Source organism: Motacilla alba, chromosome 25, assembly GCF_015832195.1.
Source record: "Motacilla alba alba isolate MOTALB_02 chromosome 25, Motacilla_alba_V1.0_pri, whole genome shotgun sequence".
Taxonomy (NCBI): Eukaryota; Metazoa; Chordata; class Aves; order Passeriformes; family Motacillidae; genus Motacilla; species Motacilla alba.
Genome location: NC_052040.1, coordinates 156119 through 183818, shown reverse-complemented (window position 1 = coordinate 183818; position 27700 = coordinate 156119). Strand labels below are relative to the sequence as shown.

The window sequence follows — 27700 nt, the reverse complement described above, 5'->3', positions numbered from 1 at the left end:
CAGCCGCTCCCACGCACCCCGGAACCGCTGGGGCTGAGGGTCGGGCGTGACCCCAAACGCGGGGGGCTCGGGCGGACCCCCCCCCAGGACACCCCAAACTCGGGGGGAGCTCGGGCGGAGCCAGGAGCCGGCCCCCGGGTTTTTTGGGGGGGTTTAAGGGGTTCAAAATCCCTCCCCAAACCCCAAAACAAGGTGGAAGCACCCCGGCTGTGCCCCCCCCCCCCCCCCCCCCCCCCGTGGGCTGAGACCCCCCTGGGGGCAATTTTGGGGTGCTGAGACCCCTTTGGGGACAATTTTGGGGTGCGGAGACCCCTTGGGGACCCACGCGGAGGAGCTCCGAGCGGGGGGGGTGACACGAGGCGGGGGCTCAAGCCTCATTGCCCCCCAAAAGCGGGGATTCATCCCCCAAAAACGCCGCCCCCTCCCCAAGAACTGGGGGACCCTCCTCAAAAAACGCCCCCTCCCCTAAAAAAGCGCCTCCTCACCCCAAATCCCCCCCGGCCTGGGGGGTCCCCGGGAGTTCGGAGGGGGGCTCCCGAATATCGGGGGGGTCCCCGGGTGTCCCCCCGCCCCGAACAATGGCCCCGCAGCGGCGCCGGCAGCGCGCAGCGCAGACAATGGGCGGGAGCGGGGGCGGGGGGGGCTCCGGGGCCGGGCTCGGGGGGGGCTCCGGGGGGAGCCGGGGTTTCCTCCGCCTCCTCCTCCTCTTCCTCCTCCTCCTCCTCCTCCTCCTCCTCCTCCTCCGCCGCCGCCGCCGCCGCCGCCGGGGTTCGGGTGCGGGGGGGACGCGCACAAAGGTGCGGCGGCGATGGTGAGTGCGGGGGGCACCGGGGGGGTTCGGGCCGCTCCCGGGGGGGGTCCCGGCGTGCGGAACCGGCCCCGGCGCTGCCGGGGGAGCGGGGCCGGGCCGGGGCCGCGCTCCCCCGCGGGAAGGGCCCCGGCAGCCGCGGCTTTTCCTGGGCTGGTGGCGGCGGCGGCTGCAGCCCCGAGCCCGGCGCTGGGGACGGGGGGGGGGTCCCGGCTGGGGAGGGGGCGATGGGACCCCCCGGGAACCCCCCCGGGGACCCTTCGGGGCTGGGGGCTCCGCTGGAGCCTCCTCGGGGCGCGACGCGACCCCCGGGACGCCCTGAATCCCCCCCGCCGCCGCCGGCGGCGGCCTCGGGGCGCTTTGTGCCCGTGCCGGGGGCACCTGCGGGGCGTCCCCGGTGTCCCCGGTGTCCCCGTCACCTGCGCGGTGTCCCCTGTGTCCCCCCCATCACCTGCGCGGTGTCCCCGGTGTCCCCATCACCCTCGGCATGTCCCCCGCTGTCCCCTGTGTGTCCCCTCCCCATCACCTGCGGGGTGTCCCCCGTGTCCCTGGGGTGTCCCCCCCCCCGCTGTCTCCGCTGTCCTCATCCCCGGCAGGGACCATCCCGGGGGTCCCTGGGCCGGGGTGTCCCCCGTGTCCCCCGTGTCCCCCGCTGTCCCCCGCTGTCCCCATGCCCTGCCCGCTGCCCGGGGGTCTCTGGGCCGGGATGTGCCCGGTGTCCCCCGCGGTCCCCCGCTTTCCCCTGCTGTCCCCCAGTATTCCCCTGTGTCCCCCGCTGTCCCCTCGTGTCCCCCAGTGTCCCCCAGTGTCCCCCCCGTCCCCCGCTGTCCCCCGCTGTCCCCCAGTATTCCCCTGTGTCCCCCGCTGTCCCCCGTGTTCCCCCCTGTCCCCTCGTATCCCCCGTGTCCCTCTGTCCCCCAGTGTCCCCCGCTGTCCCCCGCTGTCCCCCCGCCCTCCCCTCCGCCCGGGGGTCCCTGGGTCGAGCGTGCCCGGTGTCCCCGCTGTCCCCCGTGTCCCCCGCTGTCCCCTCGTGTACCCCCCTGTCCCCCCCTGTCCCCTCGTGTCCCCCGTGTCCCTCTGTCCCCCCCTGTCTCCGCTGTCCCCCGCCCTCCGCGCCGCCCGGGGGTCCCTGGGCCGGGCGTTCCCCGTGTCCCTCTGTCCCCCAGTGTCCCCGCTGTCCCCCGTGTCCCCCCTGTCCCCCCCTGTCCCCTCGTGTCCCCTCGTGTCCCCCGTCCACCCCTGTCCCCCGTGTCCCCCGCTGTCCCCCCCGCCGCCCGGGGTCCCTGTGCCGGGCGTTCCCCGTGTCCCCCTGTCCCCCCCTGTCCCCGCTGTCCCCCGTGTCCTCCCTGTCCCCCGCTGTCCCTGCTGTCCCCCCCGCCGCCCGGGGTCCCTGTGCCGGGCGTTCCCGGTGTCCCCCGTGTCCCCCCGCTGTCCCCCCCTGTCCCCGCTGTCCCCCCGCCGCCCGGGGTCCCTGTGCCGGGCGTTCCCGCCGCCGCCGGCCCCGGGACAGCCCCGGCCGGATCCGGAGCCGGTTCCTGGCGGAGCCGCCCTGGAGCCGCCGGGGAGTTCCCGGAGCCCGGCCCGGGATGGATTTTCCCTTGGGATCCTCTTCCCGCCGCGGGCGGAGGTGAAAGCGCAACAAAACAACAGAAAGAAATCAAAACAACGACAAGAAAAACAAGGGGGAAAAAAGGAGATTTCGGAAAATTTCCAATCTTCTCCGGGAGGAGCGCCGCGGGAATCCGAGGATCGGGCTGGGAGTCCGGCGGGATCCCGAGGATTTTCCGGCGGCTTTGTGAAGCTCGGATGATTTAATTAATGAACAATTAACAATTAACAGGCGGCGGCCGGAGAGGGGGGCCCGGGGGCGGCCGCTTGGAGGGCCAGGTCACCCCGTGTCCCCCCCGCCGCTATTCCAGAGGGGCTGGGGACATCCCGGCCCCTGGAATGATCCCGTGGGAAGGTTCCTTGTTTTTCCCCGGCTGCCGGCAGACAATGGGGCCGGAGGGAGCAGCCCCGAGGTGGCGGATCCGGCTTAATTCGGGATTTGGGATGAGTTTCCCAAGCCCTGCGGAGCTTTTATGGATTTATTGTCCGGGAAGAGGCCTGGGAAGGGACTCGGGAATTCCCGGCTCGGAATTCCGCCCCAAACCCGAGGAGCCTCAGCCCCGCTGCCCTGCAGGATCCCTGGATGGGGATGGGAACGTCCCAGCGCTCCCGGATCCCGCCGGATCCCGTCCCCGCGCCGCTTCTCGGGGATCCAGGGCGTGGATCGTGGATTGGGGGGATCCCAGAGGATCGGGAGCTGCTGGAGGAGAGATCTCACGGATCCGAACCCCAATCCTGGGCGATCCAGGTGTCCTCTGGCGGCAGGAATCGGGATTTTGGGGTCTCTCCTGGAGAAAATGTCGGAATTCCGAGCGAGGACGCGGATTTGCGGGATGGTCCTTCCCAAAATCCCACGGAGCCGCCTGGAAGCGGCTTTGGGGCGCCCTTGGGGTTGTTGGAAGGGACGGGGAGATGGGATTTGGGATTTCTCCTGGGAATCCCAAGCGTTCCCCAGGAATCTGGGATGAGGAGAATTAGGGAAGGGATGGGGAGATGGGATTTGGGATTTCTCCGGGGAATCCTGAGCAATTCCCCAGGAATTCGGGATAAGGAGAATTAGGGAAGGGACGGGGAGATGGGATTTGGGATTTCTCCAGGGAATCCTGAGTGTTCCCCAGGAATCTGGGATGGGGAAATTTATGGACGTGGGGGGTGGGAATTCCGGAATCCTGGAATTTTATTTTTTGCTGGGAATTTGGGATTCCGGGATCCTCCAGCTGCGGGATTCGGTTTTCCAGGTGCTGCAGTGCTGTTGGACCCTCATGGAAAAAGGGGCTGGGAAGGGAAGTGGGAATTTCCAGGGCTGGGAACGCAGCTGGAGCAGCTGGAAATGGGAATGGGAATCCTGGGAAAGCTGGGGGGGCTCAGCCTGGAGAAAAGGGGATCCAGGGGGGATTTGGGATCTGCCAGGGGGGATTTGGGATCTGATCCCAGGGAATGGGGGCAGGACAAGAGGGAACGGCCTTGAGCTGTGCCAGGGCTGGAAATCTGGGATGATTTTTCCCTGGAAAAAGGGTTGGGAAGGATCGGAAGGGGCTCAGGAAAGGCTGGATCCCCATCCCTGGAGGAATTCGGATGTTGATCCATCCCAGCTTGGACTCAGGGACCTCGGAGATCTTTCCCAGCCTGGACAACGCCAGGATTCTGGGATTCCCACCCCGCTCCCTTTGGAAGCACATCCCGGATTCCCGACTGGACCCCGGAGTTGGATTCTCCTGGCAAAGGAGCCTTGGGGCGCTCCCACCCCATTCCCAGCCCTCCCCGGTTCCTCAGGACGGGAATCCCGGATCCTTCATCCGCCGGATTCTCCTTCCCCAAGTGGGGTTTTTCCCAGGAAAACTCATTCCCAGCTTTCCCAGAGCCCCGGATCGGGAAGGAGCGGATTTCCCTCTTGGAATTCTCCCTCTGGAGCCGTTGGGAAGAAGCTTTTTCGTCCGGAAACGCTTGGATCTGGTTTTTTATTTTTAATTTTTTTGGCTTTTTTTGCGAATATTCGAATCCCAAACGTTGGATTTGAGGTTCAGGGCTTTGATCCCGAGCCCCATCCCGGGAAAAATTCCAGCCTGGACTTGAAGATGTCGGGAATGGCGAAGCCTCTCCGGCCCTGGGGGGGTTTTTTGGGAGCTTTGATCATCCCAGGATTAAAAAATGGGAATTTTCCTCCTCCTCTTTTGCATCCGGCTCTGGCTCCCGGCGTCTCCCAGAGTCCGGGAATCTATTCCCGACTTTTCCAGGGCTGTGGAACCGGCTCTGCTGGAAAAGATTCCAAGAAAAATCCCTTTTTTTTTTCCTGCTGGAACGAGAGGACGAGGAGCTCCAGGGTCCCGGATTCCTGCTGGAATTCCCGAATTCCCTTTGGAAAACTGCTGGGATGGGGATAATCCCTGGCAAACTCATGGATTCCTGGAAAATCCCAAATTTATTTTGGCTGGGTCCAAGAGACCTCGGAATACCTGGAAAATCCTGGGATTCACGGAAAACCCCGGGATTTCTGGAGAACCCCAAGTTCACTTCACACCGGGATTTGGGGAAAACTCAGGGATTCCTGGAAAATCCCAAATCTCTCCCAGCCGATCACCCAGGACGACGATTCCCAAAAATTTCGGGACGCCTGGGGTGGGGTGTCCAAGAGCTTTTCCGTGGTGCTCCCGAGGAATTCCCAAGCGCCGGGATCCGGGAATCAGCAGGAGTTGGGATTTGGTGGGATTGAGAATTGGCGGGATTGAGAATTGGCAGGATTCGGGATTTGGCGGGATTCGGGAATCGGCGGGAGTTGGGATTTGGCGGGAATTGGGATTTAGCGGGATTGGGGAATCGGCGGGATTCAGGAATTTGGGAAGAGCTCCCGAATTCCCGTCGTTTGGCTCTCGCAGCTCCAGGGCGGCCCCCCCCGTGCCGTGAGCAGCCCCCCATGCCCGGCCCGTTTCCGATGCCGGCCCCTCCGGAGGCTCCGGACGCTCCAAAGGCCTCGGTGAGCGCCGGGACGGAGCCACCGCCGCCGGAGCCGCCCGGTGAGTGAACTGGGAAAACTGGGGATACTGGGACCGGATCATCCGTTACTGGGGATACTGGGACCGGATCCATCCGTTACTGGGGATACTGGGACCGGATCCATCCGTTACTGAGGATACTGGGACCGGATCCATCCGTTACGGGGGATACTGGGACAGGGATCCAACCCTTACTGGGATTACTGGGACAGGATCCATCCGTTACTGGGACAGGATCCATCCATTACTGGGGATACTGGGACTGGATCCAGCCCTTACTGGGGTACTGGGGCATACTGGGACAGGATCCGGCCCTTACTGGGATTACTGGGACAGGATCCATCTGTTACTGGGACAGGATCCATTCATTACTGGGGATACTGGGACAGGATCCTGCCCTTACTGGGGTTACTGGGACCCCCAGTGTCTCCCGGCCCCATTCCCGTCTCCTGGACGACAGCGGGAGCGGGGAAAGGCCTCGGTTTCCATGGAGATCCGTGTGGGATCATCCGGAATTCCGGACAAAGGAATTCCCCCCTCGTCCCCCTTTGCGCCTCCTTGACCCCTTCTCCCCCTTTCCCGGGGCCTTGGAAGAGGGGCCCGAGGGGCTTTTGGGGTTGGTTTGGTGGGAACGGGATTTCCATGGAAACCTGGGAAGCTGGGATGGCTCCCAGAGGCGGCTGGGGCCTCCCGAACTGCGGGATTGGGGCGTCCAGATGCCCCCAAAACCCCCGGGAAAAGGCAGCAGGGTTCAGCAGGATCGTCCCGATGGAATCCAGCATTCCCAGATTCCCGAGGAGGGGGGGGACACAGCCCCAGATCCCAAATTCCCTCTCCCTGCCCATCCCAAATCCCCTCTCCCTGCCCATCCCAAATCCCCTTTCCCGGCCCCATTTCCCACCAGGGAATGGGATGCAGGGATGGGAGGGGCTCGGGGCCATACTGGGCCATACTGGGCCGTACTGGGCCGTACCGGGCCATTCTTGGCCGTTCTGGGCCATACTGGGCTTTACTGGGCCGTACTGGGCCGTTCTGGGCCGTACTGGGCCGTACTGGGCTGTACTGGGCCATTCTTGGCCATACTGGGCCGTTCTGGGCCATACTGGGCCGTTCTGGGCCGTATTGGGCCATACTGGGCCGTTCTGGGCCGTATTGGGCCATACTGAGCCGTTCTGGGCCATACTGGGCCATACTGGGCCGTTCTGGGCCGTACTGGGCCATACTGGGCTGTACTGGGCCGTACTGGGCCATACTGGGCTGTACTGGGCCGTACTGGGCCGTACTGGGCTGTACTGGGCCGTGCCCAGTGACGCCCCCCGCGCGTCCCCGCAGGCGGGCGCGTCCTTTTCTCCTGAGCGAGGCCCCGCCAAGGTGACAAGATTGAGCCCCTCAAGGTCACGGTCGACTTCCTGAAGGTGCCCCTGGGCCTGAAGAAGCCCCCGCTGAAGGAGGCCCTGGCCGCTCTCCCGGGAAAGCCCAAATCCCACATCCTGGAGCGCCACAAGCCCCGGCGCTCCGACGCCATGGACAACGAGTCGCAGTATTCCGGGTATTCCTACAAATCCGGCCATTCCCGCAGCTCCCGCAAGCACAGGTGAGGCGCCCGGATTCCCTGTCCCCGCTTTTCACGGGTGTCCCCATCCCGGTGGGTCCCCAATCCCACTTTTCCCGCTTTTTCCCCCCACTTTTCCCACTCCTTTCCCGCTTTTCCCAGGGATCGGCGGGAGCGGCACCGCTCCAAGAGCCGGGATGGGACGCGTGGGGACAAATCGGTGACGATCCAAGCGCCGGGAGAGCCTTTGCTGGACAACGAATCCACGCGGGGGGACGAGAGGGTGAGCGGGGAAAGGGCTGGAAGCCCGAGGGAGGGATCCCAGCGGGCTCCGGGAGCTTCCCGGCGGAATTTCCCGGCGGAGCGGTCCGGCCGGTCGGGCCGGTCCCGGGAAAATGAGAAAATGAGAAAATGAAAGGAGACGCGGCTCCGGCGGCGCCTGGGGAAAAGCCAGGGCTGGAAAACGCCCCCGGGATCCGGCCCCGATGGACCCAAACCTCGAGGATTTGCCCCAAATTCCCGCCCGGATAGAACGGGGGAGGCTGCCCCGCCCCTGGTGCCCCTCGTTCCCGAATTCTGGAATTCCTCCGGACTCCACGGAGCCTGATCCTGGCCTTTCATCCTCTCCCGGTCCGCCCACGCCGGCGGCTCCGGCGCTTTTCATGTTCCCTCTCCGGCGGCTTTTCCTGGGAATGGGGCTCCCAGAGCCGCCCTTCCCGTCCCGCTGGGGCGCCCCAGGCTCCGCTTTGCCCTCTGGAAGGAAATTCATGGAGCCGTGGAATTGGTTTGGAAGGGACCCTGAGGATCATCCCACGGGCAGGGGCGCCTCCCGCTATCCCAGGGTGCTCCAAGCTGGAACTGGGCGCTTCCAAGGGCGGGGGATCCGTGGAAAAACCTGTGCCAGGCGCCCTCGCAGGGAGGAATCTCCCGGTTTTCTGGCAGGAATTTGTGGGGAAAATTCCGACACGGAAAAAAAACCCCAAATCCCAGGAATGTCCCAGTGCCCAAAACCAGGATGAGGGAAAGACACACGGACAGGAGCGGGGGAAGGAATCCAGCGGGGAGGAATCCGGGATTTTTGTCGCCTCTCTGGCCGGGAGAGGGGCTTCTGGAGCAGGGAAGGGCCTGTCCGGAGCCATTCCCGACAATTCCCGACAATTCCCAAGCGTTCCCAGCCTTCCCGGCGCGGGCAGCGGTGTGGGGGCGTGCCGGGCGTGTTCCTGCTGGCCCTGCCAGCCGGGGGGGTTTGCCAGGAAATCCGGGAGCTCCCCGATCCCAAAGCTGCTCCTGCCAGAGCTTCCTGATCCCAAAGCTGCTCCTGCTGGAGCCGGAGCTTTCCCGGAGGGAAAATTCCCGGCGGAATCGCCGTTCTCCCGGGCCCGGGCTGAGGTTCCTCCGCCCTGAGGAGGGCGATGGCTCCGGGGAGCGCTCCCGGCGTGGAGGTGGGACGGGGGTTTGGGAATGTCCCTGTGGGGTTGGAGGAATTTTGGGCCACCCCGTGGAATGTCCCCCGTCACCTCCCCAGGGGGACAATTCCTGGTTTGGAGCTGTGGTGGGTGGGAGCTCCTGGAGGTGAGGTGGGACAGGTGGGACACGGAGCCACCCCTCGGAATGTCCCCCTGCTCAGGATGACACCTAGGTGGTCAGTGGGAGCTCCTGGAGGTGAGGGGGCCACCTGGGACAGGTGGGACACGGAGCCACCCCTCAGAATGTCCCCTGTCACCTCCCGAGGGTGACAATTCCTGGTTTGGAGCTGTGGTGGGTGGGAGCTCCTGGAGGTGAGGTGGGACAGGTGGGACACGGAGCCACCCCTCGGAATGTCCCCTGCTCAGGATGACACCTGGGTGGTCAGTGGGAGCTTCTGGAGGTGAGGGGGCCACCTGGGACAGGTGGGACATGGAGCCACCCCTCGGAATGTCCCCTGTCCCCTCCCCAGGACGACAACTGGGGCGAGACCACCACGGTGGTGACGGGGACGTCAGAGCACAGCATCTCCCACGATGACCTCACGCGCATCACCAAGGACATGGAGGACAGCGCCCACCTGGACTGCTCCCGCCACCTGGGCGTGGCCCTGGGCGTGGCCCTGGCGCTGCTGGCCTTCCTCACGCCCTTGGCCTTCCTCCTCCTCCCGCAGCTGCTGTGGCGGGAGGAGCTGGAGCCCTGCGGGACTCCCTGCGAGGGGCTCTTCATCTCGGTGGCCTTCAAACTCCTCATCCTCCTGCTGGGCAGCTGGGCCTTGTTCTTCCGCCGCCCCAAAGCCTTCTTCCCGCGCGTCTTCGTCTTCCGCGCCCTGCTGATGGTGCTGGTTTTCCTGCTGGTCGTCTCCTACTGGCTCTTCTACGGCGTGCGGATCTTGGATTCGCGGGACCGCAACTACCGCGGCGTGGTGCAGTTCGCCGTCTCCCTGGTGGACGCCCTGCTCTTCGTCCACTACCTGGCCGTGGTGCTGCTGGAGCTGCGGCAGCTGCAGCCCCAGTTCACGCTCAAGGCCGTGCGCTCGGCCGACGGCGCCAGCCGCTTCTACAACGTCGGCCACCTCAGGTGGGCGCGGCCCCGGTGGCCGGGTGGGGCGCTGCCGTGGTGGGAATAGGGATTTTTTTTCCCGTGGGAAAGGTGGCGAGGGGTGGCGTGGGGATGTTCTGAGGGAGTGGAAGGGATCAGCCCAGAGGAAAGGGGGATTTTGGGCTCTTCCAGGGGGAATTTGGGATCTGATCGCAGGGAACGGGGTCGGGACAAGATGGAACGGCCTCAAGCCGTGCCAGGGCGGGGAAATTTGGGAAAATTCCTCCCGGAAAGGGAGGCCAGGCCTTGGAAGGGGCTCAGAGAGGTTTGGAGGTGTCTGAGGAATTCCTCTGGATGACCAAGGCGGGATCGGGCACAGCTCGGACTCGGTGATCCTGGAGCTCTTTTCTCTGGGAATCTATGGAATCACGGAACGGTTGGGGTTGGAAGGACCCTAAAGATCCGTGGGCAGGGGCGCCTCCCACCATCCCAGGCGGCTCCAACCCGACCTTGCACACTTCCAGGAATGGGGCAGGCACATTTTTTCCCGGGAATTCCCTTCCAGCCCCCGCTGTCCCTCAGTGTGTGTCCCCCTCACGCGTCCCCCCCTCTCCCCGTGCTCCTGGTGTTTCCCCCCAGCATCCAGCGAGCGGCCGTGTGGATCCTGGAGAATTACTACCACGACTTCCCGGTCTACAACCCCGCCCTCCTCAACCTTCCAAAATCCGTCCTTTCCAAGAAAATGTCCGGCTTTAAGGTCTACTCCCTCGGCGAGGGTGAGATTCCCCCTTTCCCCTCGGCTTCCCCTCTCCTTCTCCTCCCGTTTCTCCGTCCCCACCCTCGCGTTCCCCTCCGGAATTTTTTTTGGGGTGCTTCCCCCGAGCTCACCCCCGCTTCGGGCGGCCCCCGCAGAGAATTCCACCAACAACTCCACGGGGCAGTCGCGGGCGGTGATCGCGGCGGCGGCGCGGCGGCGCGACAACAGCCACAACGAGTTCTACTACGAGGAGGCCGAGCACGAGCGCCGGGTGCGGAAACGCCGCGCCAGGTGCGGAAGGATCCGCGGATTCCCCGCCTCGGGAATGCCGCGGTGGGGGGCTCCTTCCAGGTTTTCCATGGATGGGGAGCTTCCGGGGGGGGGGGGGCGATCCCTGCTCATCCCGAGGGCGGTTGTTTGGATGGATCTTCCGCCGAGTTGGTTGAAGCTCGGGTTCCTTTGTCCGTTTGAGTAGATCCCGGCAGATCCAAGATTTTCATCCCGGATCCATGGGGTTTCCCATCCCAAATCCAAGGGGTTTCCCATCCCAAATCCATGAGTTTTTCCATCCCAAATCCAAGAGAGTTTCCATCCTAAATCCAGGGGGTTTCCCATCCCAAATCCAAGGGGTTTCCCATCCCGGATCCAAGGGGTTTTTCATCCCAAATCCAAGGGGTTTCCCATCCCAAATCCATGGGGGTTTTCATCCCAAATCCAAGAGAGTTTCCATCCTAAATCCAGGGGGTTTCCCATCCCAATCCAAGGGGTTTCCATCCCAAATCCAAGGGGTTTCCCATCCCAAATCCAAGGGGTTTCCCATCCCAAATCCAAGGGGTTTCCCATCCCAAATCCAAGGGGTTTCCCATCCCAAATCCAGGGGGTTTTCCCATCCCAAATCCTCGGGTTTTCCCGCCTCTCCCGGCAGGCTGGTGGTGGCGGTGGAAGAGGCCTTCACCCACATCAAGCGGCTGCAGGAGGAGGACCAGAAGAACCCGCGGGAGATCATGGACCCGCGCGAGGCCGCCCAGGCCATCTTTGCCTCCATGGCCCGCGCCATGCAGAAGTACCTGAGGACCACCAAGCAGCAGCCCTACCACACCATGGAGAGCATCCTGCAGCACCTGGAGTTCTGCATCACCCACGACATGACCCCCAAGGTGCGCGGGGCCGCCCCGGCGGGGTTTGGGTGGGGTTTTTGTCCCGTTTGGGATCGTCCCGTCGGGAAAAGGAGGGGCTGGAGCCAGGTGGGGTTGGGTTCTTCTGGCGGGGAGCTGGGAACGGGGCTGGAGCAGCTGGAGAAGGGAATGGAGAGTCCTGAGGGAGCCGAAGCCTGGAGGAAAGGGGGATCCAGGGGAATTTGGGATCTTCCAGGGGGAATTTGGGATCTGATCCCAGGAAACAGGGACCGGACAAGAGGGAACAGCCTCGGGCTGTGCCAAGGGAGGCTCAGGGTGGGAAATTTGGGAAAATCCCTTCTGGAAAGGCCTTGGAAGGGGCTCAGGGAGGGTTGGAGTGGCCACCCCGGGAGGTGTCCGAGGAATTCCTGGAATTCTGGGTGGGCAGGTGGGGATTGCCCCCCAGCTCAGACTCGATGACCTTGGAGCTCTTTCCCAACCCGGACAATCCCAGGATCCATCCCCAAAAATCCCCGAAGCAGCACCACGGGGTCGTTTTCCCTCCAAAACCCGAAAGCTGGGCCGGGCCACGCGGAGGTGACGTTCCCGTGTCCTTCCCCTTTCCCAAGGCCTTCCTGGAGCGGTACCTGACGGCCGGTCCCACCATCCAGTACCACAAGGACCGCTGGCTGGCCAAGCAGTGGACGCTGGTCAGCGAGGAGCCGGTGACCAACGGCCTCAAGGACGGCGTGGTCTTCGTGCTGAAGCGCCAGGACTTCAGCCTGGTGGTGTCCACCAAGAAGATCCCCTTCTTCAAGCTCTCCGAGGAGTTCGTGGACCCCAAGTCGCACAAGTTCATCATGAGGCTGCAGTCGGAGACCTCGGTGTGATCGGCCGGGATGGGACTTTTCCCGAATCCTTCCGGCTCCGGATCTCCCGCTTCGGCTCCTCCGGCGCCGCCAGGCCGCGGAAAACCGGGAAAGCCGCTGCCGGCTCCGCCGCCTTGCTGGGATCATGACCACTCGTCCTTTCTTGAGGTGGCTGAGCCCCTTTTCCTCCTCCTCCTCCTCCTCCTCCTCCTCCTCGTTCCCAAAATCCGGATCCTTTGGAGCCGTAACTCAAGGGCTAATTCCAAGAATTCCCAACTTCCTTCTTCACCAGCGTCCGGGGGCAGCTCCAGGTCCCACCGACCTCCTGCTCCTGTCCGTTTTCTCCTGGACAACTGTCCTGGCTCTGGCCTTAAACCACTGCCCGGCCCCGGGGCTGGCCTTGGGATCCCAAGGGAATCTCTTGGGTGAGGGGGAAAGGTTTTGGAATCATCTCCAGGATCCGTGGCTGCTGTGGAGAAGCTCCCCGCTGCATCCCAGCTTTTGGGAGCGTCCTCCTCGCCTCTGCCGGTGGATTTTTTTAGGAAAAACGAGCGGAAATCTGGGGTTTTTTTGGAGGAGCCGAGGGCTGAATTGAGGTTTTGGGAGGGTTTTTTTGGGGTGGGTTTTGCTGCTCCTGAGGGGATCCGCATCCCAAATTCCAGCGGCGTCTCCGTGGGGCTTCCCGGCGCCGTCGGAGTCATCCCGGATCCGTAACCCCGAGGAGCTCCGGGAGATGTCAACGAGGTCCCCTCAATGGGGCGGCCCCGTGGTGATCCCACAGAATTCCCATCGGGATATTTTTTTTCTGCCTTCTCCTGGTTTTGTTTTTAAGCTCGCAAATACCTCACGGATGGATTTGGAATTTTTATTCCCAATTTTTTTCCTTCCTATTTTTTTTTTTCCCCCACTCCGACTTCCACCTCCAGCCTGGCGGGGCCGGAAGGGCCGGGTTTCATTCCAGGGCGGCGTTTCGGGGTCGGGTTTTTGGGGTCGATTTTATCCTAAGCACTAAAAAGGGGGAGTTTGGAGCCAGGGGAGGCTTCCCCAGTAAGCACCAGTAGCAAAATGGGATCCATCCCCACCGAAATTCCAGGAAATCCCCGTTTTTTTTGGGAATTTTGGGGGGGGAATTTTTTTGGGGGGAATCTCAACGGGGAGCCCATTTTGGGGCATTTTCCTACAAAAAGTGGGGGGATGGATCTTCCTGGGAGGGGTGGGGAGTTCCCGATTCCACCCGGGAGTTTCGGGAGATGGAAATTCCCTTTCTTTGGTTCCGTTGTCGGGCTTGGGTTTGGATCTTGTTTTCCCGCAGAGCCGAGATTTCTGTGCATGCGTGTAGAAAGTTGTAAAATGTCAAATTAATGGTTTTTAATATATAAAGAAAGCTTGGATTTTCCCGGATTTTCGCAGCGGGTCGGAGCGTTCCGGCAGTGGTAGGAATTTTTTTCCGTTGGTGTTCGGTTGTTTTTTGGGTTTTTTTTTTGTTTTGTTTTTTTTTTTTTTTTCATAGAGGAACTAAAATTGTACAATTTTGGTTTTTTTTAATAAAATAAATCTGTTTTGACTTTTTTTCCTTTTTTTTTTTTTTAATTTTAATTTATTTCGGCTCCGGGGCTGTGGGGCCAAGGATTTGGGGTTTTTGGGGCCAAGGATTTGGGGTCTACAGGGAAAAGTTTTGGGATTTGTGGGGAAAACAGTTTGGGGTTTGTGGGGTCAAGGATTTGGGGTCCTTGGGGTGAAGGATTTGGGGTCTTTGGGGCCAAGGATTTGGGGTCTGTGGGGCCAAGGATTTGGGGTCTGTGGGGCCAAGGATTTGGGGTTTTTGGGGCCAAGGATTTGGGGTTTGTGGGGTCAAGGATTTGGGGTCTACAGGGAAAAGTTTTGGGATTTGTGGGGAAAACAGTTTGGGGTTTGTGGGGTCAAGGATTTGGGGTCCTTGGGGTGAAGGATTTGGGGTCTTTGGGGCCAAGGATTTGGGGTCTTTGGGGTGAAGGATTTGGGGTCTGTGGGGTCAAGGATTCGGGATTTATGAGGCCAGGGTTTGGGGTGTTTCCCACTAAAGTTTAGGGCTCTACGGAGCCAAAATTTTGGGATCTGTGGGGCCAAAACCTTGGGATTTTTGGGGCCGAGGGTTTGGGGTCGCAGCCCAACTCCTTTTGTGCTCATCCCACCCCAGATCCCCCAGAAGCGCCCCGAAACACGCGGGGGGAAACGCCAGAGGAGGCTGCGTGTCCCGGCAGAGAAATTCCAGGGATTTTTGGGATAAAATCCCGCTTTTCGTGCTGTTCCTCGCGCGGGGGACGCCGGAGGGACCTCGGGGTGGCCTCGTGTCCCCGGGGGAGCCCGGGAGCCCCTGGGGCCACCCTGGGACCCTCAGGAGCCTCCCGGGGGTGAATCCGGCTGGGGAGGAGGAAAACTGGGAATTGGGAGAGGCTGGAATTGTCCCTTTATCCCGGGAATTGTCCCTTTATCCCGGGAATTGTCCATTTTCCCCAGGAATTGTCCCTTTATCCTGGGAATTACCTTTTTCCCAGTAATTGTCCCTTGGGAATTTTCCCTTTATCCCAGTAATTCCTTTTATCCCCGGAATACCCTTTTTCCCAGGAATTTTCCCCTTTTTCCCAGGAATTCACTTTATCCCGGCAATTCCCCTTTTCACAGGAATTTTCCCTTTTTCCCAGGAATTTTCTTTTTTTTCCCAGTAATTCCCTTTATCCCAGGAATTTTCCCTTTATCCTAGGAATTCCTTTTATCCCAGAATTCCCTTTTTCCCGGGAATTTTCCCTTTTTCCCAGGAATTCCTTTTATCCCAGAATTCCCTTTTTCCCAGAAATTTTCCCTTTTTCCCAGGAATTTTCCCCTTTTCCCAGGAATTTTTCCCGGGAATTCCCTTCCCGCAGTACCGGGGCCTGGGGAGGGTCGGGCTGCTCCAAGGGGGTCTCGGTGACCTCCGGGATTTTTGGGATGGAGTCGCAGGTGTGGGGCTGGACCAGAGCCCCCAGATCTGCAGGGGAAGGGTGAATGTCCCGGATAAAATCAAAGATTCCAATAAAACTAAATATCCCGGAAAAAAAAATCCCAATAAAATTAAATATAAAAAGGAAAAAAATCCCAATAAAATTAAATATCAAAAAAATCCCCTAAAAATTCAATATCCCAGAAAAAATATCCCAATAAAATCAAACACCCCAATAAAATATAAATATAAAATATCCCGGTAAAATCAAAATATCCCGATAAAATGAAATACCCCAATGAAATAAAATATAAAACACCCCAATAAAATCAAACACCCTAATAAAATCAAACACCCCAATAAAATGAAATATAAAATACCCCAACAAAATAAAATATCCCAATAAAATAAAATATAAAATATCCCAATAAAATCAAAATATCCCAATAAAATAAAATATAAAATATCTCAATAAAATCAAAATACCCCAATAAAACCAAAAACCCCAATAAAATAAAATACCCCAATAAAATAAAATATAAAATATCCCAGTAAAATCTAAATACCCCAATAAAATAAAACACCCCAATAAAACTAAACACCCCAATAAATTAAAATATCCCAATAAAACAAAATATAAAATATCCCACTAAAATGAAAAACCCCAATAAAATGAAACACCCCACTAAAATGAAACACCCCAATAAAATGAAACACCCCAGTAAAAGAAAGGACCCCGGATCCCAGGGCTCACCCGAGGAGTCGCTGCCGCTCGCGGCCCCGTCCCGGAGCCCTGCGACCCCAACAGACCCAAAACCCCAAAAATGGGTGAAATGGAGCAGGAAAGGGCAGAGGGGACCCCAAAAAGGCAAATTGGGGGTCAGATGGGAAATTCGGGGGGAATTTGGGGAAATTTGGGATGAATTTGGGATGAATTTGGGGTGAATTAATTAGGGGAAACTTGGGATGAATTTGGGGAAATTTGGGGGAATTAGGGATGAATTTGGGGAAATTTGGGGTGAATTTGGAGAAATTTGGGATGAATTTGGGGGAATTAGGGGTGAATTTGGGGGAATTTGGGGTGAATTTAGGGGTGGTGGCCTCTGGGGTTTTTGGGGTGCAGGGGTGAGGGTCTGACCTTTGTCCTTGTTCCTCCGGTAGGTGACAAAGAGCACGAGCAGGGCCAGTGCCACGAAGATGACGGGGGACCAGTAGCGGGCTGGGACACCCGAGGAGGTTCCTGTGGGGACAGAGGGGACCGGGGGGCGGTTTGGGACATTCCAGGGTGGTGGCAGGTCCGCTGAGAGGGTGACAGGTCCCCCAGGAGAGTGACAGGTCCCCCGGGGTGGTGGCACGTCCCCAAGGATGGTGACAAACCACCTGGGATGGTGACAGGTCCTCCGGAGTGGTGACACCTCCTCCGGAGTGGTGACACCTCCTCCGGAGTGGTGACACGTCCACCAGGCAGGTGACAAGTCGTGAAGGGGGTGGCACATCCCTCAAGGGGGTGACAGGTTCCCCAGAGGTGGTGTCACCTCCTCATGACAGTGACAAATCCTGGGGGCAGTGCCACCTCCCATCGATGGTGACAAATCCTTGGGGACAGTGCCACCTCCCCACAATGGTGACAAATCCTGGTGAAAGTGCCACCTCCCATTGATGGTGACAAATCCTTGGGGACAATGCCACGTCCCCACGATGGTGACAGGTCCCTGGTGACAGTGCCACCTCCCTCCCTTCCTGTGGAACTCACGGGTTTGGTTCCCCGCCGGCGTCACCGCGAGGTCCCCAAGGCTCGGAGGAGGGCTCGTGGCGACCCTCGGCCACGCTGTCACCGCGCCCCCGTCCCCGGTGGCCGTGCTGGGGTGTCCTGGTGGCTCCAGGAGGTCCCGCGTCCCCTCCGGGGTCTCCTCGGTGACATTCCCGTCCCCCGACTGCTCTTCCTGGAAGCCGAGAGCTGGGAATTCGCGGGATTTGGGATTTGCCCGCTGTCCCCCAAATTCAGGGGTGGGGAATGGGAATATCCACCCCGACGTCACCTCAGGGGACGTGGGACAGAGTCTGGGGACATCGCCAGAGGGCCAAAGGTCAGGAGGGGCCTCAAAAGGGAATTTTGGGAAAGAGGAGAGGGAGGGAAAGGCCGGGAATTCCGAGGGAGCGGGGACGGGATCCCAGGGGCGGCCGGAGATGTTCCAGGCGGGATTTGGGATGGAGACCCAGGAAATTCTGCCCTCAGAGGGTTTTGGGGCTCTGGAAGAGCTCCCCCGGCAACGACCCCGACCCCAAAACCTCCAGGAGGGTTTGGAGACCCCTTCCAGACAGCGGGCGGGATTTTGGGATTGATTTTGGGGTGGCCTGGGGTTGGGGTGGATGATCCGGGGGGGGTTTTCCAGCTCAGGAGGTCCCACGGCTCCCCGAGGGGGCTGAGCTGGAGCGGAGCAGCGGCCCCACATCCTGTGGGCTTCACGCCTCACCCCCAACAACGAAAACCCCAAACCCGTCGGGTTTCTCGCAGTGGAAAACGGGGCTTGGGGCCAAGCTGGGGCTGTTCCGAAACCCAGGAGGTTTTGGGGCTGTGCACCAGCAGGGAATCATAAAATACCCCAAAATACCCCAAAATGCCCCGATCTGGGGCATGGAATCGGGGGGTGCCAGGTGGAAGGACCCACCAGGATCATCCAAGTCCCGTGCGTGGCCCTGCCAAGGTCAAAACCAACAAAACCAACCCAAAACGGTCCCAAAGCCCCTCCTGGCACTCCCCTGGGGTGGGCTGGGGTGGATTTGGGGAGCTGGGACAGCTCAGAAGACCCCGAAACCCCCTTGGGAACCCAAACCAGGCTCAGCAGAGCCGGGCTCAACCCAAACCTGAGCTTAACATCCAGAAAAAGCCCTACAGGGACCTCCCTGAGCTGCACCCGCTGCCTCCAGCCCCCTCCTCTTCCTCGTCCTCCTCATCCTCACTCCAGCCCCACACCCCGAGCCCCCCCGGCCCCACTCACCGGCCCCAGAGCAGAGCAGGGCGAGGCAGAACCCCCCAAAGCCCCTCGGGCCCATCCTGCCCCACCCCGGCCCCTCGGAGCCGCCTTCCTTCCCCTTTCCCCTGGCGGAAGCGGCGGTTGGAGAGTGAAGGTGGTGAAATCGGGGGAGGAACCGGTGAAAACCATCCCCTGAGGTCCTCTCTCCCCCCCATGGATCGTCTCTCCGCCCCATGGATTCGTTTCACCACCCCATGGAATTTTTTTTGCATCCCATAGAATCATTTCTCCATTCCATGGAGGAATCCCATGGACTTGTTTCTCCAGCTCATGGGATTCATTTCTCCACCTCATGGAATTATTTTTCCATCCCATGGAACCATTTCTCCACCCCATGGAGGAATCCCATGGATCCATTTCTCCACCCCATGGAATTATTTTTCCATCCCATAGAATCATTTCTCCATTCCGCGGAGAAATCCAAAGGATTAGTTTCTCCACCCCATTGGATTAATTTCTCCACCTCATGGAATTATTTCTCCATCCCATAGGATAGTTTCTCCATTCCATGGAGTAATCCCATGGATCATTCCTCCATCCCATGGATTCATTTCTCCACCCCACGGAATCATCTCTCCACCCCATGGAACATCTCTCCATCCCATGGATTCATTTCTCCACCCCACGGAATTATTTCTCCACCCCATGGATCATCTCTCCACCCCATGGATCAACTCTCCACCCCACGGAATCATTTCTCCACCCCACGGAATCATCTCTCCACCCCATGGAGCCGTTCCTCCGTGGGAAGGGGCAGGGAAAGGGTTGAGGGTCTGAGCAAGGAGCGGGGGAAGCTCCAGGAGTTCCCCAGATCCCTTCAGGACAATCCCTGGAATTGCTGAAACCCCGATCCCAGCCAAGGATCGGAATTCCAGGCACAGATTCACAAATCCCACCCCCATAAAACCCCGAGCTGCTTTTCATTCAGAACAATGTTCCAGAAATCCGACAAGTGTTCAAAAAACACAAATTATTCCCAATTTATTAAAAAAAAAATTATTTTATTCCAAAAAATAAAGTGCGGGCAGGAAGGGCGCTGGGATCTGGGATGTGCCTGGAATTTTTACTCCAGAGGCTTCAAAGGTGTCTCCGGCTCCACCCGTGAATAATTCACCACGGAGCAGACAAAGAGCAGCAGGAAGAGGCACGGGAGGGAAGAGAATTCCCAGAATTCCAGAGGCACTGGAAAAATCCAGGCCAGTTGGTGGTTTTGGGGCAATTTCTGCCGTTTCCAGGAGGATTTGGGGAGCAGGGAAAGGAGGAATGTGTCCCGTGTCACCTGCTCGGGTCCCTGTCCCCGGCAGGACACACGTCCCAGAGGAATTCTGCTCCTGGAGATTCCTGCTGGGGTCCTCAAATTTCTGCTGGAATCCCCAGATTCCTGCTGGGAATCCACCCAGCTCCAGCAGCGCTGCCCAAATCCCCCACCCAAAATCCCAAAATCCCAAATCCCTCACCCAAAATCCCAAAATCCCAAATCCCTCACCCAAAATCAAGACCCCGACATGCAAACACACCGACGTCGCTCTCCGTGTCCCGTTTTTCCCTCAGATCCACCCCGAATCCCAGACCCCGAACCCCAGACCCCGAATCCCAGACCCCGAATCCCGAGCCCAAACCCCGAGCCCGAGCCCTGAGCCCGAATCCCAGATCCCGAGCTCCGAGCCCTGGCCCTGCAGGGGTTGGTGGGGCTCAGGTGTTTTTTGGGGTGCTGTAAAATTTAGAATGTTCCGGAGCCAGGGAAGGGGAGCAGGTGCTGAAACCACGCGAGCGCCGATGGGGGGGGCCGCCGCTTCTTGTTCTCATTTTGGCTTCCTGTGTTTGTATTTTTGGTGTTTTTCAGCCCCGCGAGAAGCTGAGGTTCTTGCAAGGCTCAAAATGCAGCAGAAGAGAGAGAGAAAAGAGAAAAAAAAAAAAAAACCTTATAAAAATATCGTTCACGTAAAAGATCCTTTACAAAAAAATTCACGTGCAAAGAAAAATGAAATGATAGTTTGTGAAAAATTGTTTCCAAATGTTCCCTGAGACAATTCCTTCTGGAAAAAACGGGTTTTTCACCCAAAAAGGGGCTGGTTTGGAGCCATCCCCAGAAGCGTCCAAAGAACCCACTGCATGCGGCTCTGGGTGACCAGGATTGGTCCCAGGCTGGGGTTGGAATTCCGGGATTCCACGGAAAAACCCTTTTAGAGTCTCCTCCAGCCCGTCTGGGAGTCCCAGCAGCTTCGGCAGAGTTTTGGTGCAGGATCCCGGTGGGAGAGGGTGGGAAGAGGAGCCTGAATCCCACGGAGCGGCCAAAAAAGAGGAGAAAGTTCCCAAAAATCCTCCCTGAAATCCCAGCGAGAGGGAAAAAAAACCAGGAGCGGAGATTCCGGGAGGGGGAGATCCGTGAGATCCGGGTCCGGAGCGGGATCGGGGATGTTGGAGCTGTCCCAGAGTCACCTTGTGGGATCCATCCATCTCACCGGCCAGTGGAGACCCTTGAAACCGGTTCCAGGTCCTTCTAAACCAGTTCCAGGTCTTTTAAACCGGTTCGAGCTTCTTCTAAACCAGCTCTGGTTTCTCGTAAATCAGGTCCAGACTCATTCAAACAGCTCCAGACCTTTAAAACACTTTAGGGATTTTTAAACCAGTTTCATGTCCTTAAACCAGTTCCAAGTCTTTCAAACCGGTTCAAGCTTCTTCTAAACCAGTTCTGGTTTCTCGTAAACCAGGTCCAGACTCATTAAAACAGCTCGAGATCTTTAAATCACTTCCCGGTCCTTTAAACCATGTTCTTTAAACCAGTTCCAGGTCCTTTAAACCAGTTTCATGTCCTTAAATAACTTCCCGGTCCTTTAAACCAGTTTCACGTTCTTAAACCAGTTCCAGCTCCTTTAAACCGGTTCTGGGTCCTTCTAGACCAGCTCCAGGCCAGTTGCGGCGGCATCTTCCACCTTCCCGTCACCCGCCTGCAAGGACAGAGGGACACAAGCTGGGTTTGGGATCGCGGGGGCCGATCCCAGCCCCGGCGGGAGATCCTGGGGTTGGGTTTGAGGCTCTGGACCCCTCTGTGCCCATCCCAGCTCCAGGGGTTCCAGCCCCGGCCCGGGGGTCTCGCGGCTCACCTGGTCCGGGTGTTTGACCAGGGAATAAATGGTTGTGGCGGGTGCCCCGTCCGCTGGTTTGGCTTTAGCTCCGTCGGGGACGCGCTGGGGGAAGAGGATTTTGAAAGCGTTTGGGAAAAGAGGATCCCAAATCCAGAGATCCCGCAAAGATCCACCCGTGGAGGTTTGTCCCGTCCCAAAGCCAGGCTGGAGCATCCTGGGACAGCGGGAAGTGTCCCCGCCCATGGAATGGGATGATTTAAAACTCCCTCCAACCCCAAAATCCCCATTTCTCTCTGATCCCTCCAAAAAACGAGGTTTTGGGGCTGGGCACGGGGTTTTGGGCAAGTCCAGGAGCCCTTGGGCCGCCTCCAGCTGCGGCACTTCCCACTTGGAATTCTCAAAATGAACCAAGGGCTGTCCAGCTGTCCCCAGGGTGTCCCCAGGGTGTTCCCGGGGTGTCCCCAAGCCCGGACTCACCTGCTGGGAAGGGCCCACCTCGGCGTACACGGTGGCGTAGTCGCTTGTGGCCTCTGCAGCTGGGGAAAAAAAGCGGGAATTTGGGGATTTGGGATGCAGGGAATCCCCCTGGGTGCTTCTGAGGGAATCCCAACCTCAGGAGTCCAGGCTCGGGTAAAACCTCGACCCCGGAGCCCCTCGGAGCTGCAGGAGGCGGGAGTTGCTCCTCATCCCACCCTCCCTGGTGCTGTGGGGTTGGGATGAACTTCCAGCACCAAGGACAGGGGAAAATCCGCCTTTTTTTTGGTTTCAATCCCAAATTCCTGGCTGCTTTTCGGAGGATAAAATCGATTCATTTCTCCTTCACGTGGTCCCTTCATTGCTCATGGGACAGAGTGGGGAAAGGGGGATTTAGATCCCTTAAAATCCCATTTTTGGGTCTAAATTTCCCTTTGGAATTCCTGCATTGGTCCGGGTGAGCAGGTGGGGATCGGGCACAGCTTGGACTCGGCGGTCCTGGAGGGATTTTCCAACCTCGGGAATTCTGGTATTCTTGGCTGGACTCAGCCTGAGTCACCGAGTGGAATTCCTGACTTCCCCCCCCCACTCTTGCCAGCTCTTATTTTTCCCCAAATTCCCTCTTTTTTTCATGATCCCACGGCTGCGCTCCCAGCTCCCCCTTGGCGGTCTGGGATGAAGTTTTCCATCAAAAATGGAGGGAAAATGGGATTTCAGGAATCTGGGATCAGCCCTTCCCATTCCCGCCAGGACAGGGGGGTCGGGGTCCTTCAGCTCCGATCCCAAACCACGGCACCGGGGATGGTTCCCCAGATCCTGAATGCAATTCCCTGGCAGGGAACTGCCCCAAAATCCCACCTGTGTCCGCAGGCTTGGACTGGGAGAGGTGGAATTTCCTCCAGCCTGGGGGAGATGCGACAGAATCAGAACCCCAAATTCACCCCAAATCCACCTCAAATCTGCCCCAAATCCACCCCAAATCAGCCCCAAATCACTCCCAAATCTGCCCCAAATCCGCCCCAAATCTGCCCCAAATCCGCCCCAAATCCGCCCCAAATCCGCCCCAAATCAGCCCCAAATCTGCCCCAAATCAGCCCCAAATCCACCCCAAATCAGCCCCAAATCAGCCCCAAATCAGCCCCACCCTGGCTCTGTCCCCCGCCCCGGGTCCCCCCTCCTGCTGCCCAGGGCTCCAGGGACGGTTTTCCACGCTCACCTTTGGATTTCCATAAGATCCCGAGGAAAAGCAATGAAAGCAGCGCGACTAGAATCGCGGCTGTGAGAAAGATCCCGCCCGTGACCCCGAGCTGGCTGCTGGAGAGGGCGCCTGGAAAAGGGAGGAGATGCGAAAAGATCTCGGGGGAGCGGGATCAGCCCAGCCCAACCCCAAATCCCAACATTCCCACGTTTCCCAGGCAATCGGGATCAGCCCATCCCATCCCCAACATTCCCGCGTTTCCCAGGGAATCAGGATCAGCCCGTCCCAATCCCAAATCTCAACATTCCCACGTTCCCCAGGCAATCGGGATCAGCCCATCCCATCCCAACATTCCCGCATTTCCCAGGCAATCGGGATCAGCCCGTCCCAATCCCAAATCCCAACATTCCCGCGTTTCCCAGGCAATCGGGATCAGCCCATCCCCAACATTCCCGCGTTTCCCAGGCAATCGGGATCAGCCCATCCCATCCCCAACATTCCCACGTTCCCCAGGCAATCGGGATCAGCCCATCCCCAACATTCCCGCGTTTCCCAGGGAATCGGGATCAGCCCATCCCATCCCCAACATTCCCACATTTCCCAGGCAATCGGGATCAGCCCGTCCCACCTTTCCCCCGGCTCTCACCCGCGCAGAGCACCCCGGGGCTGGGGACGGTGACGCTCCTGCTGCTGACGGGGTTCCGTGCCGTGCACGTCAGCGGCTCCGGCTCGTCCCCGGCCGATTCGTTCACCAGCAGCACCACGGAGCTCCCGTCCCACGTCCGATCCTGTCTGCTCCAGGTGTAGGAGACGTTCCCGAGGTCGGCGCCGGGCGCGGAGCAGCGCAGGGAGGAGCTGCAGCTCCCGTGCGAGCAGTTCTGGGCCTCGCAGGTCACCGTGGGCTCTGGCAGCTCCCCTGGGGGCACAGCGGGGTCACAAACCTCTCTTTTAGGGAAAAAAACCCCAAAAACAGCACTGAGAGCACCTACGGAACACCTGGAGGCGGAAGGTGGATGTTTTTCCGTTGATTGTTACAGAGTAGGTCCCGGCATCCTCCATCCTCAGCTGGGAGATGCTGAGCACGTGGCCTCTCTCGGAGATGGCAAAACGGGTTTTGAATTCGTCTTTTAAAAATATTATTGTAGGAGAATCCTCAAATTTCACAGTCACTATGGGTTCATTCCCAAAACTCCAGTGTGCTGCATTTCCATCTGTGTTCTGCGTGCGGAAGGTCACGGACCCGCCCAGGACCCCGATCATCTCCGTGGTGTCGCTGGCGCTCGCTGGGGAGAGAAAGCGGAGAGAGAACTTGGGGTGAAGGTGGGATCAAGGTTGGAGGAAAAGCTGGGATGAAGGAGGGTGAAGGTGGGATCAAGGTGGAATGAAAAGGGGAAATGGAGGTGGGATGAAAAGCTGGGAGCAAGGTGGGATCAAGATGGGATCACGGTGGGATCAAGCTGGCATCAATGTGGGATCACGGTGGGATCACGGTGGGATGAGGTCGCTGAACCCAGACAGTGAAGCCCATCCGGGCTGGGGCTGTTTGAGGGCTCATGGGGGGCTCATGGAAGGGTCCCTGGGTGAAGGAAGAGCACGAGGCCCCCCCAGGCTGAGCCCCCGCAGCCTCGTGCCAAGGACAGAGCCCGGAGGGGAACCGAGAGGGAAAGGGGAACGAGGAGTTGGGGATGGGAAGGTCGGGAAGGATCCCTGAGCAGGACGGGGAGCTCCTGGTCAGACGTGCAGCCGCTCCTTGGAGGAGAATCAGGGAATCGTGGAAAGGTCTGGGTTGGGATGGACCCGAAACTCCTCTCATTGTGCTCCCCAAAAATCCCCACAGCTTCCAGCAGCCCAGGGCGCTCCCGGCCCTGCCCAGCCGGGCCCTGGGCACTGCCAGGGGTGCACGGGGCAGCTCCAGCACGGCTGCTCCAGGCGGAACACTGCCTGCGGCCGCAGGGAAAGGAACTCTGAAACTGTGGACCCGCTCCAACAGCTCCACGAGCTTCTGGGGGCACCAGACCTGGGGGCATCTGGTGATTCCAGGCTGGACGTCACCACTCCAGGTGGATCTCACCACTCCAGGTGGGATCTCGCCATTCCAGGTGGGATCTGACCACTCCAGGTGGGATCTCGCCATTCCCGTAACGAGAACCCTCCCGCACTCCTCTGGATGCAGCCCAGGACAAGGTCCAAGCTCCCTCTGGACCCGTCCCTCCCCTGCAGTGACCACGCCGCTCCCTTGGTCACCAGCTCAAGGAGGAAGGAGCTGGTTTTGTTATTTTCGCAACTTCTCGTTTCCAATTAACCGCGCCACCCAATTTCTACTGGGAATGGAGTTTTTCTTCCCAGTTTTTCTAACTGGGAACTGATCCCACCCCCGAGCTCGGGCTCGGAACTTCTGTCTCGCTCAGCCTCGGGACACGGACAATGGAGCACGTGGAAGGAAAAAGCTGCAGGGGAAGATAAACGCGCACAAAATTGGCTGAATCACGTCGGTCATGGGATGGCCACCACGATAAACCCCCTCGGGCTGGGGAAGGGCTGGACCTTGCCCAATTTCCCTCTTTTCAGCCAGAAAACACCCCAGGACGAGACCGCCAAAAACTGGGAGGCAACACGGAGCTGAAGGCAGAGCAGGACGTCTGGAGAACATCTGGAGCAGGGATGGACCTCATCGCTCCTCTCCAGAGGGTTTCCATGGCCAAGGAGGAGGCCAGGGCGTCTTTCCCCCTGGTTGCCCCATCTTTCCCCCTGGTTGCCCCATCTCTGGACGTTTCCCCAATCCTCCACCCATCTGGAGCCGGCCCAACACGTCCCCACCCTCCTGGGGGTCCCCCAAACCACCCCAAACCCCCCACGGGCTCCTTGCCAAGGGACGAGGAGCGCCTGGCAGGCTCAAAGGGGAGCGAGGACAGAGCCTGGAGGCGAAAATGGAAGTGAAAAGTTTGGAGGTGGCTCGGAAAGGTCCGAAAGGTTCGCTCTGAGCCACCAGGGACCCGAGCAGGACAGGGAGCTCCTGGCCAGGCCTGCAGCTGCTCCTTGGAGGAGAATCGTGGAATCCCGGAGAGGTTTGGGGTTGGGAGGGAATTTAAAATTATCCTGTTCCACCTCCCGGAGCCTTCCAGCATCCCAGGGGACTCCATCCTGGCCTTGGTCACTCCAGGGATGGCGAATCCATGGAATAAATAACCTCTGCCAGGAGCTCCTGGGCAGCAGCTGGACAAAGGCTGGGCCAGAGATGGACACCAGGGATGGACACCAGGGATGGACACCAAGGATGGACACCAGAGATGGACACCAGGGATGGACACCAGGGGTGGACACCAGGGATGGACACCAGGGGTGGACACCAGAGATGGACACTGCCCCTCCAGCAGCAGGTCTCCACGGCAGCCCTGGATCCCAACACTGGGCACAAATCCACCCCATGGAGCTCCTCTGGGGGTCCCACACATCCCTCGACCCCAAAAACCCCAAAACCACCCCCAGGTCTCCTCCCCAGGGCAGAAGGAGCACCTGGCACTCACTGGTTTGGTGGAGGAGCGCGAGGGTGGCGAGAAGAGGGATCCAAAGCACGTCCATGGCTGCCTGGAAACGGAGAGGGTTTGGGGCATCGGCACGCAGAAACGAGCTCCACAAGGAGGAAGAGGAAGAGCAGCGGCGTGGCTTTTCAGTGCCTGGGTCGAGGCGGGGCGGCTTCAGATGTGGTTTGTGACAAAGATGACGCACCAAGGAGGAGCAATTCACACCCAAAAGGAAATTTAAGATGTGTAATAAAAACCTGCTCCGTGTTCCATGGAAAGATGGCGAGCCGAGAGCGTCGCCTGCGCAAGAGCGTCGCCGTGTGGGACAAGTGGCTCAGGTGTGGCGTGGGACCAGCCCCGGTTCCCCCAGCTTTGGCCCTCAGCTTTGCCCCCTCTGTCCCCCCCCAGAAGCCACCCCCAGACATGGGACAGTGACAGTTTTGGGCGGGCGGCGCTTCCCCAGCCGGGACGATTCGGGAAAGGTCACACGCCGACGGTCGTGGTGCAATTTTGGGGCGAGGGGGAAGTGAGCTGGAGCAGACTAAAGAAATGATGCTAAAATATTCTAAAAATATCCTAAAAGCATGGATTAAAAATCCTAAAAAAACAAACCCTGGTTCCTCTGCCCCGGTGAGGGACTGGGAGCTGCCGGCCCCGACTGGTGTGGGGTGCACGGGACCTTGAGGACAACATTTTGGGGACAGAAAGGGGATTTGGGGGCTGGAACGAGGAGGATTTTGGGGTCAGAATGAGGAGGACTTTGGGGTTGGAATTAGGAGGATTCTGGGGTGGGAACGAGGAGGATTCTGGGGTGGGAATGAGGAGGATTTTGGGGTAGGAATGAGGATGGATTTGGGATTGGGCAGGCAGGTGGGAATTCTGTGGGGTTTTTAGGGTTTGGAAATTTAGGAATCGTTTTTTATTTATTTTTTTCCTTGGTGTAAATACAGCTGAGCTGCACAATAAACTCGTTTAATTAATTAATTGGCTGATTAGAGCCTGAATTAGACCTCGGACGCGGGGAGAGAGAGAGAAAGCCTCCGATTCTCGCCTTGCCACATCCAGGGATGGCGACTCCAAACCTCCCTGATGGAATTCGGGGCTTTCCCACCAATTTAGAGCCACCAGGACGAGCCTGAGCTGCCCTTCCCTGGGCAAAAAACTTCCTTTTTCTTCCCCCAAATCCAGGTCCAGCCTGGGAAACCCCTCCAGAATCCAATCCCAAC

The 27700-nt window shown here is 59.2% G+C and overlaps 3 protein-coding genes across 6 annotated transcripts; 1 reads left to right on the top strand and 2 right to left on the bottom strand.

Moving 5' to 3' along the window:
- Positions 1–749: 749 nt before the first annotated feature.
- Positions 750–13244, top strand: VANGL2 (VANGL planar cell polarity protein 2). 2 transcript variants are annotated; one of them, XM_038162138.1, is made up of 9 exons: positions 750–811; positions 5290–5427; positions 6739–7000; positions 7121–7241; positions 8895–9502; positions 10103–10239; positions 10376–10511; positions 11146–11377; positions 11965–13244. In XM_038162138.1, the coding sequence occupies exons 3-9, from the start codon at positions 6930–6932 to the stop codon at positions 12223–12225; spliced, it is 1566 nt and encodes a 521-aa protein (XP_038018066.1). In that variant the 5' UTR covers positions 750–811; positions 5290–5427; positions 6739–6929; the 3' UTR covers positions 12226–13244. The 2 variants fall into 2 exon arrangements, with proteins under 2 accessions (XP_038018066.1, XP_038018067.1); XM_038162139.1 differs by having other exon boundaries at positions 753–797.
- A 758-nt stretch (positions 13245–14002) lies between these two features.
- On the bottom strand, positions 14003–18221 carry LOC119711682 (nascent polypeptide-associated complex subunit alpha, muscle-specific form-like). Of its 3 annotated transcripts, XM_038162142.1 has the most exons (6): positions 18160–18221; positions 16914–17117; positions 16299–16400; positions 15915–15953; positions 15108–15208; positions 14003–14604 (listed from the first exon to the last, which is right to left on the bottom strand). In XM_038162142.1, the coding sequence occupies exons 1-6, from the start codon at positions 18212–18214 to the stop codon at positions 14578–14580; spliced, it is 528 nt and encodes a 175-aa protein (XP_038018070.1). In that variant the 5' UTR covers positions 18215–18221; the 3' UTR covers positions 14003–14577. The 3 variants fall into 3 exon arrangements, with proteins under 3 accessions (XP_038018070.1, XP_038018068.1, XP_038018069.1); XM_038162140.1 differs by lacking the exon at positions 18160–18221 and having other exon boundaries at positions 16914–18101; XM_038162141.1 differs by lacking the exons at positions 15915–15953; positions 18160–18221 and having other exon boundaries at positions 16914–18101.
- A 1273-nt stretch (positions 18222–19494) lies between these two features.
- LOC119711658 (T-lymphocyte surface antigen Ly-9-like) lies at positions 19495–27552 on the bottom strand. The gene is made up of 8 exons (XM_038162109.1): positions 26478–27552; positions 23943–24236; positions 23600–23869; positions 22972–23082; positions 22614–22658; positions 21759–21817; positions 21300–21383; positions 19495–21143 (listed from the first exon to the last, which is right to left on the bottom strand). Exons 1-8 carry the CDS (start codon positions 26530–26532, stop codon positions 21090–21092), a joined length of 972 nt encoding a protein of 323 aa, XP_038018037.1. The 5' UTR covers positions 26533–27552; the 3' UTR covers positions 19495–21089.
- Between the last annotated feature and the right edge of the window lie 148 nt (positions 27553–27700).

What these genes read in the sequence shown, in the direction of transcription:
- VANGL2 (XM_038162138.1), top strand. Translation starts at nt 6,930, where the DNA reads ATGGACAACGAGTCGCAGTATTCCGGGTATTCCTACAAATCCGGCCAT. An exon ending in CGCAGCTCCCGCAAGCACAG is followed by an intron (nt 7,001 to 7,120) that starts GTGAGGCGCCCG and finishes CGCTTTTCCCAG; the next exon opens with GGATCGGCGGGAGCGGCACC. An exon ending in CCACGCGGGGGGACGAGAGG is followed by an intron (nt 7,242 to 8,894) that starts GTGAGCGGGGAA and finishes TCCCCTCCCCAG; the next exon opens with GACGACAACTGGGGCGAGAC.
- LOC119711682 (XM_038162140.1), bottom strand. Translation starts at nt 17,613, where the DNA reads ATGTGGGGCCGCTGCTCCGCTCCAGCTCAGCCCCCTCGGGGAGCCGTG. An exon ending in GAGCGGCAGCGACTCCTCGG is followed by an intron (nt 15,209 to 15,914) that starts GTGAGCCCTGGG and finishes CTTCCCCTGCAG; the next exon opens with ATCTGGGGGCTCTGGTCCAG. An exon ending in CCGACCCTCCCCAGGCCCCG is followed by an intron (nt 14,605 to 15,107) that starts GTACTGCGGGAA and finishes CCTCCTCCCCAG; the next exon opens with CCGGATTCACCCCCGGGAGG.
- LOC119711658 (XM_038162109.1), bottom strand. Translation starts at nt 26,532, where the DNA reads ATGGACGTGCTTTGGATCCCTCTTCTCGCCACCCTCGCGCTCCTCCAC. An exon ending in CTTCCGCCTCCAGGTGTTCC is followed by an intron (nt 23,870 to 23,942) that starts GTAGGTGCTCTC and finishes CTGTGCCCCCAG; the next exon opens with GGGAGCTGCCAGAGCCCACG. An exon ending in AGGTGGGCCCTTCCCAGCAG is followed by an intron (nt 21,384 to 21,758) that starts GTGAGTCCGGGC and finishes CTCTTCCCCCAG; the next exon opens with CGCGTCCCCGACGGAGCTAA.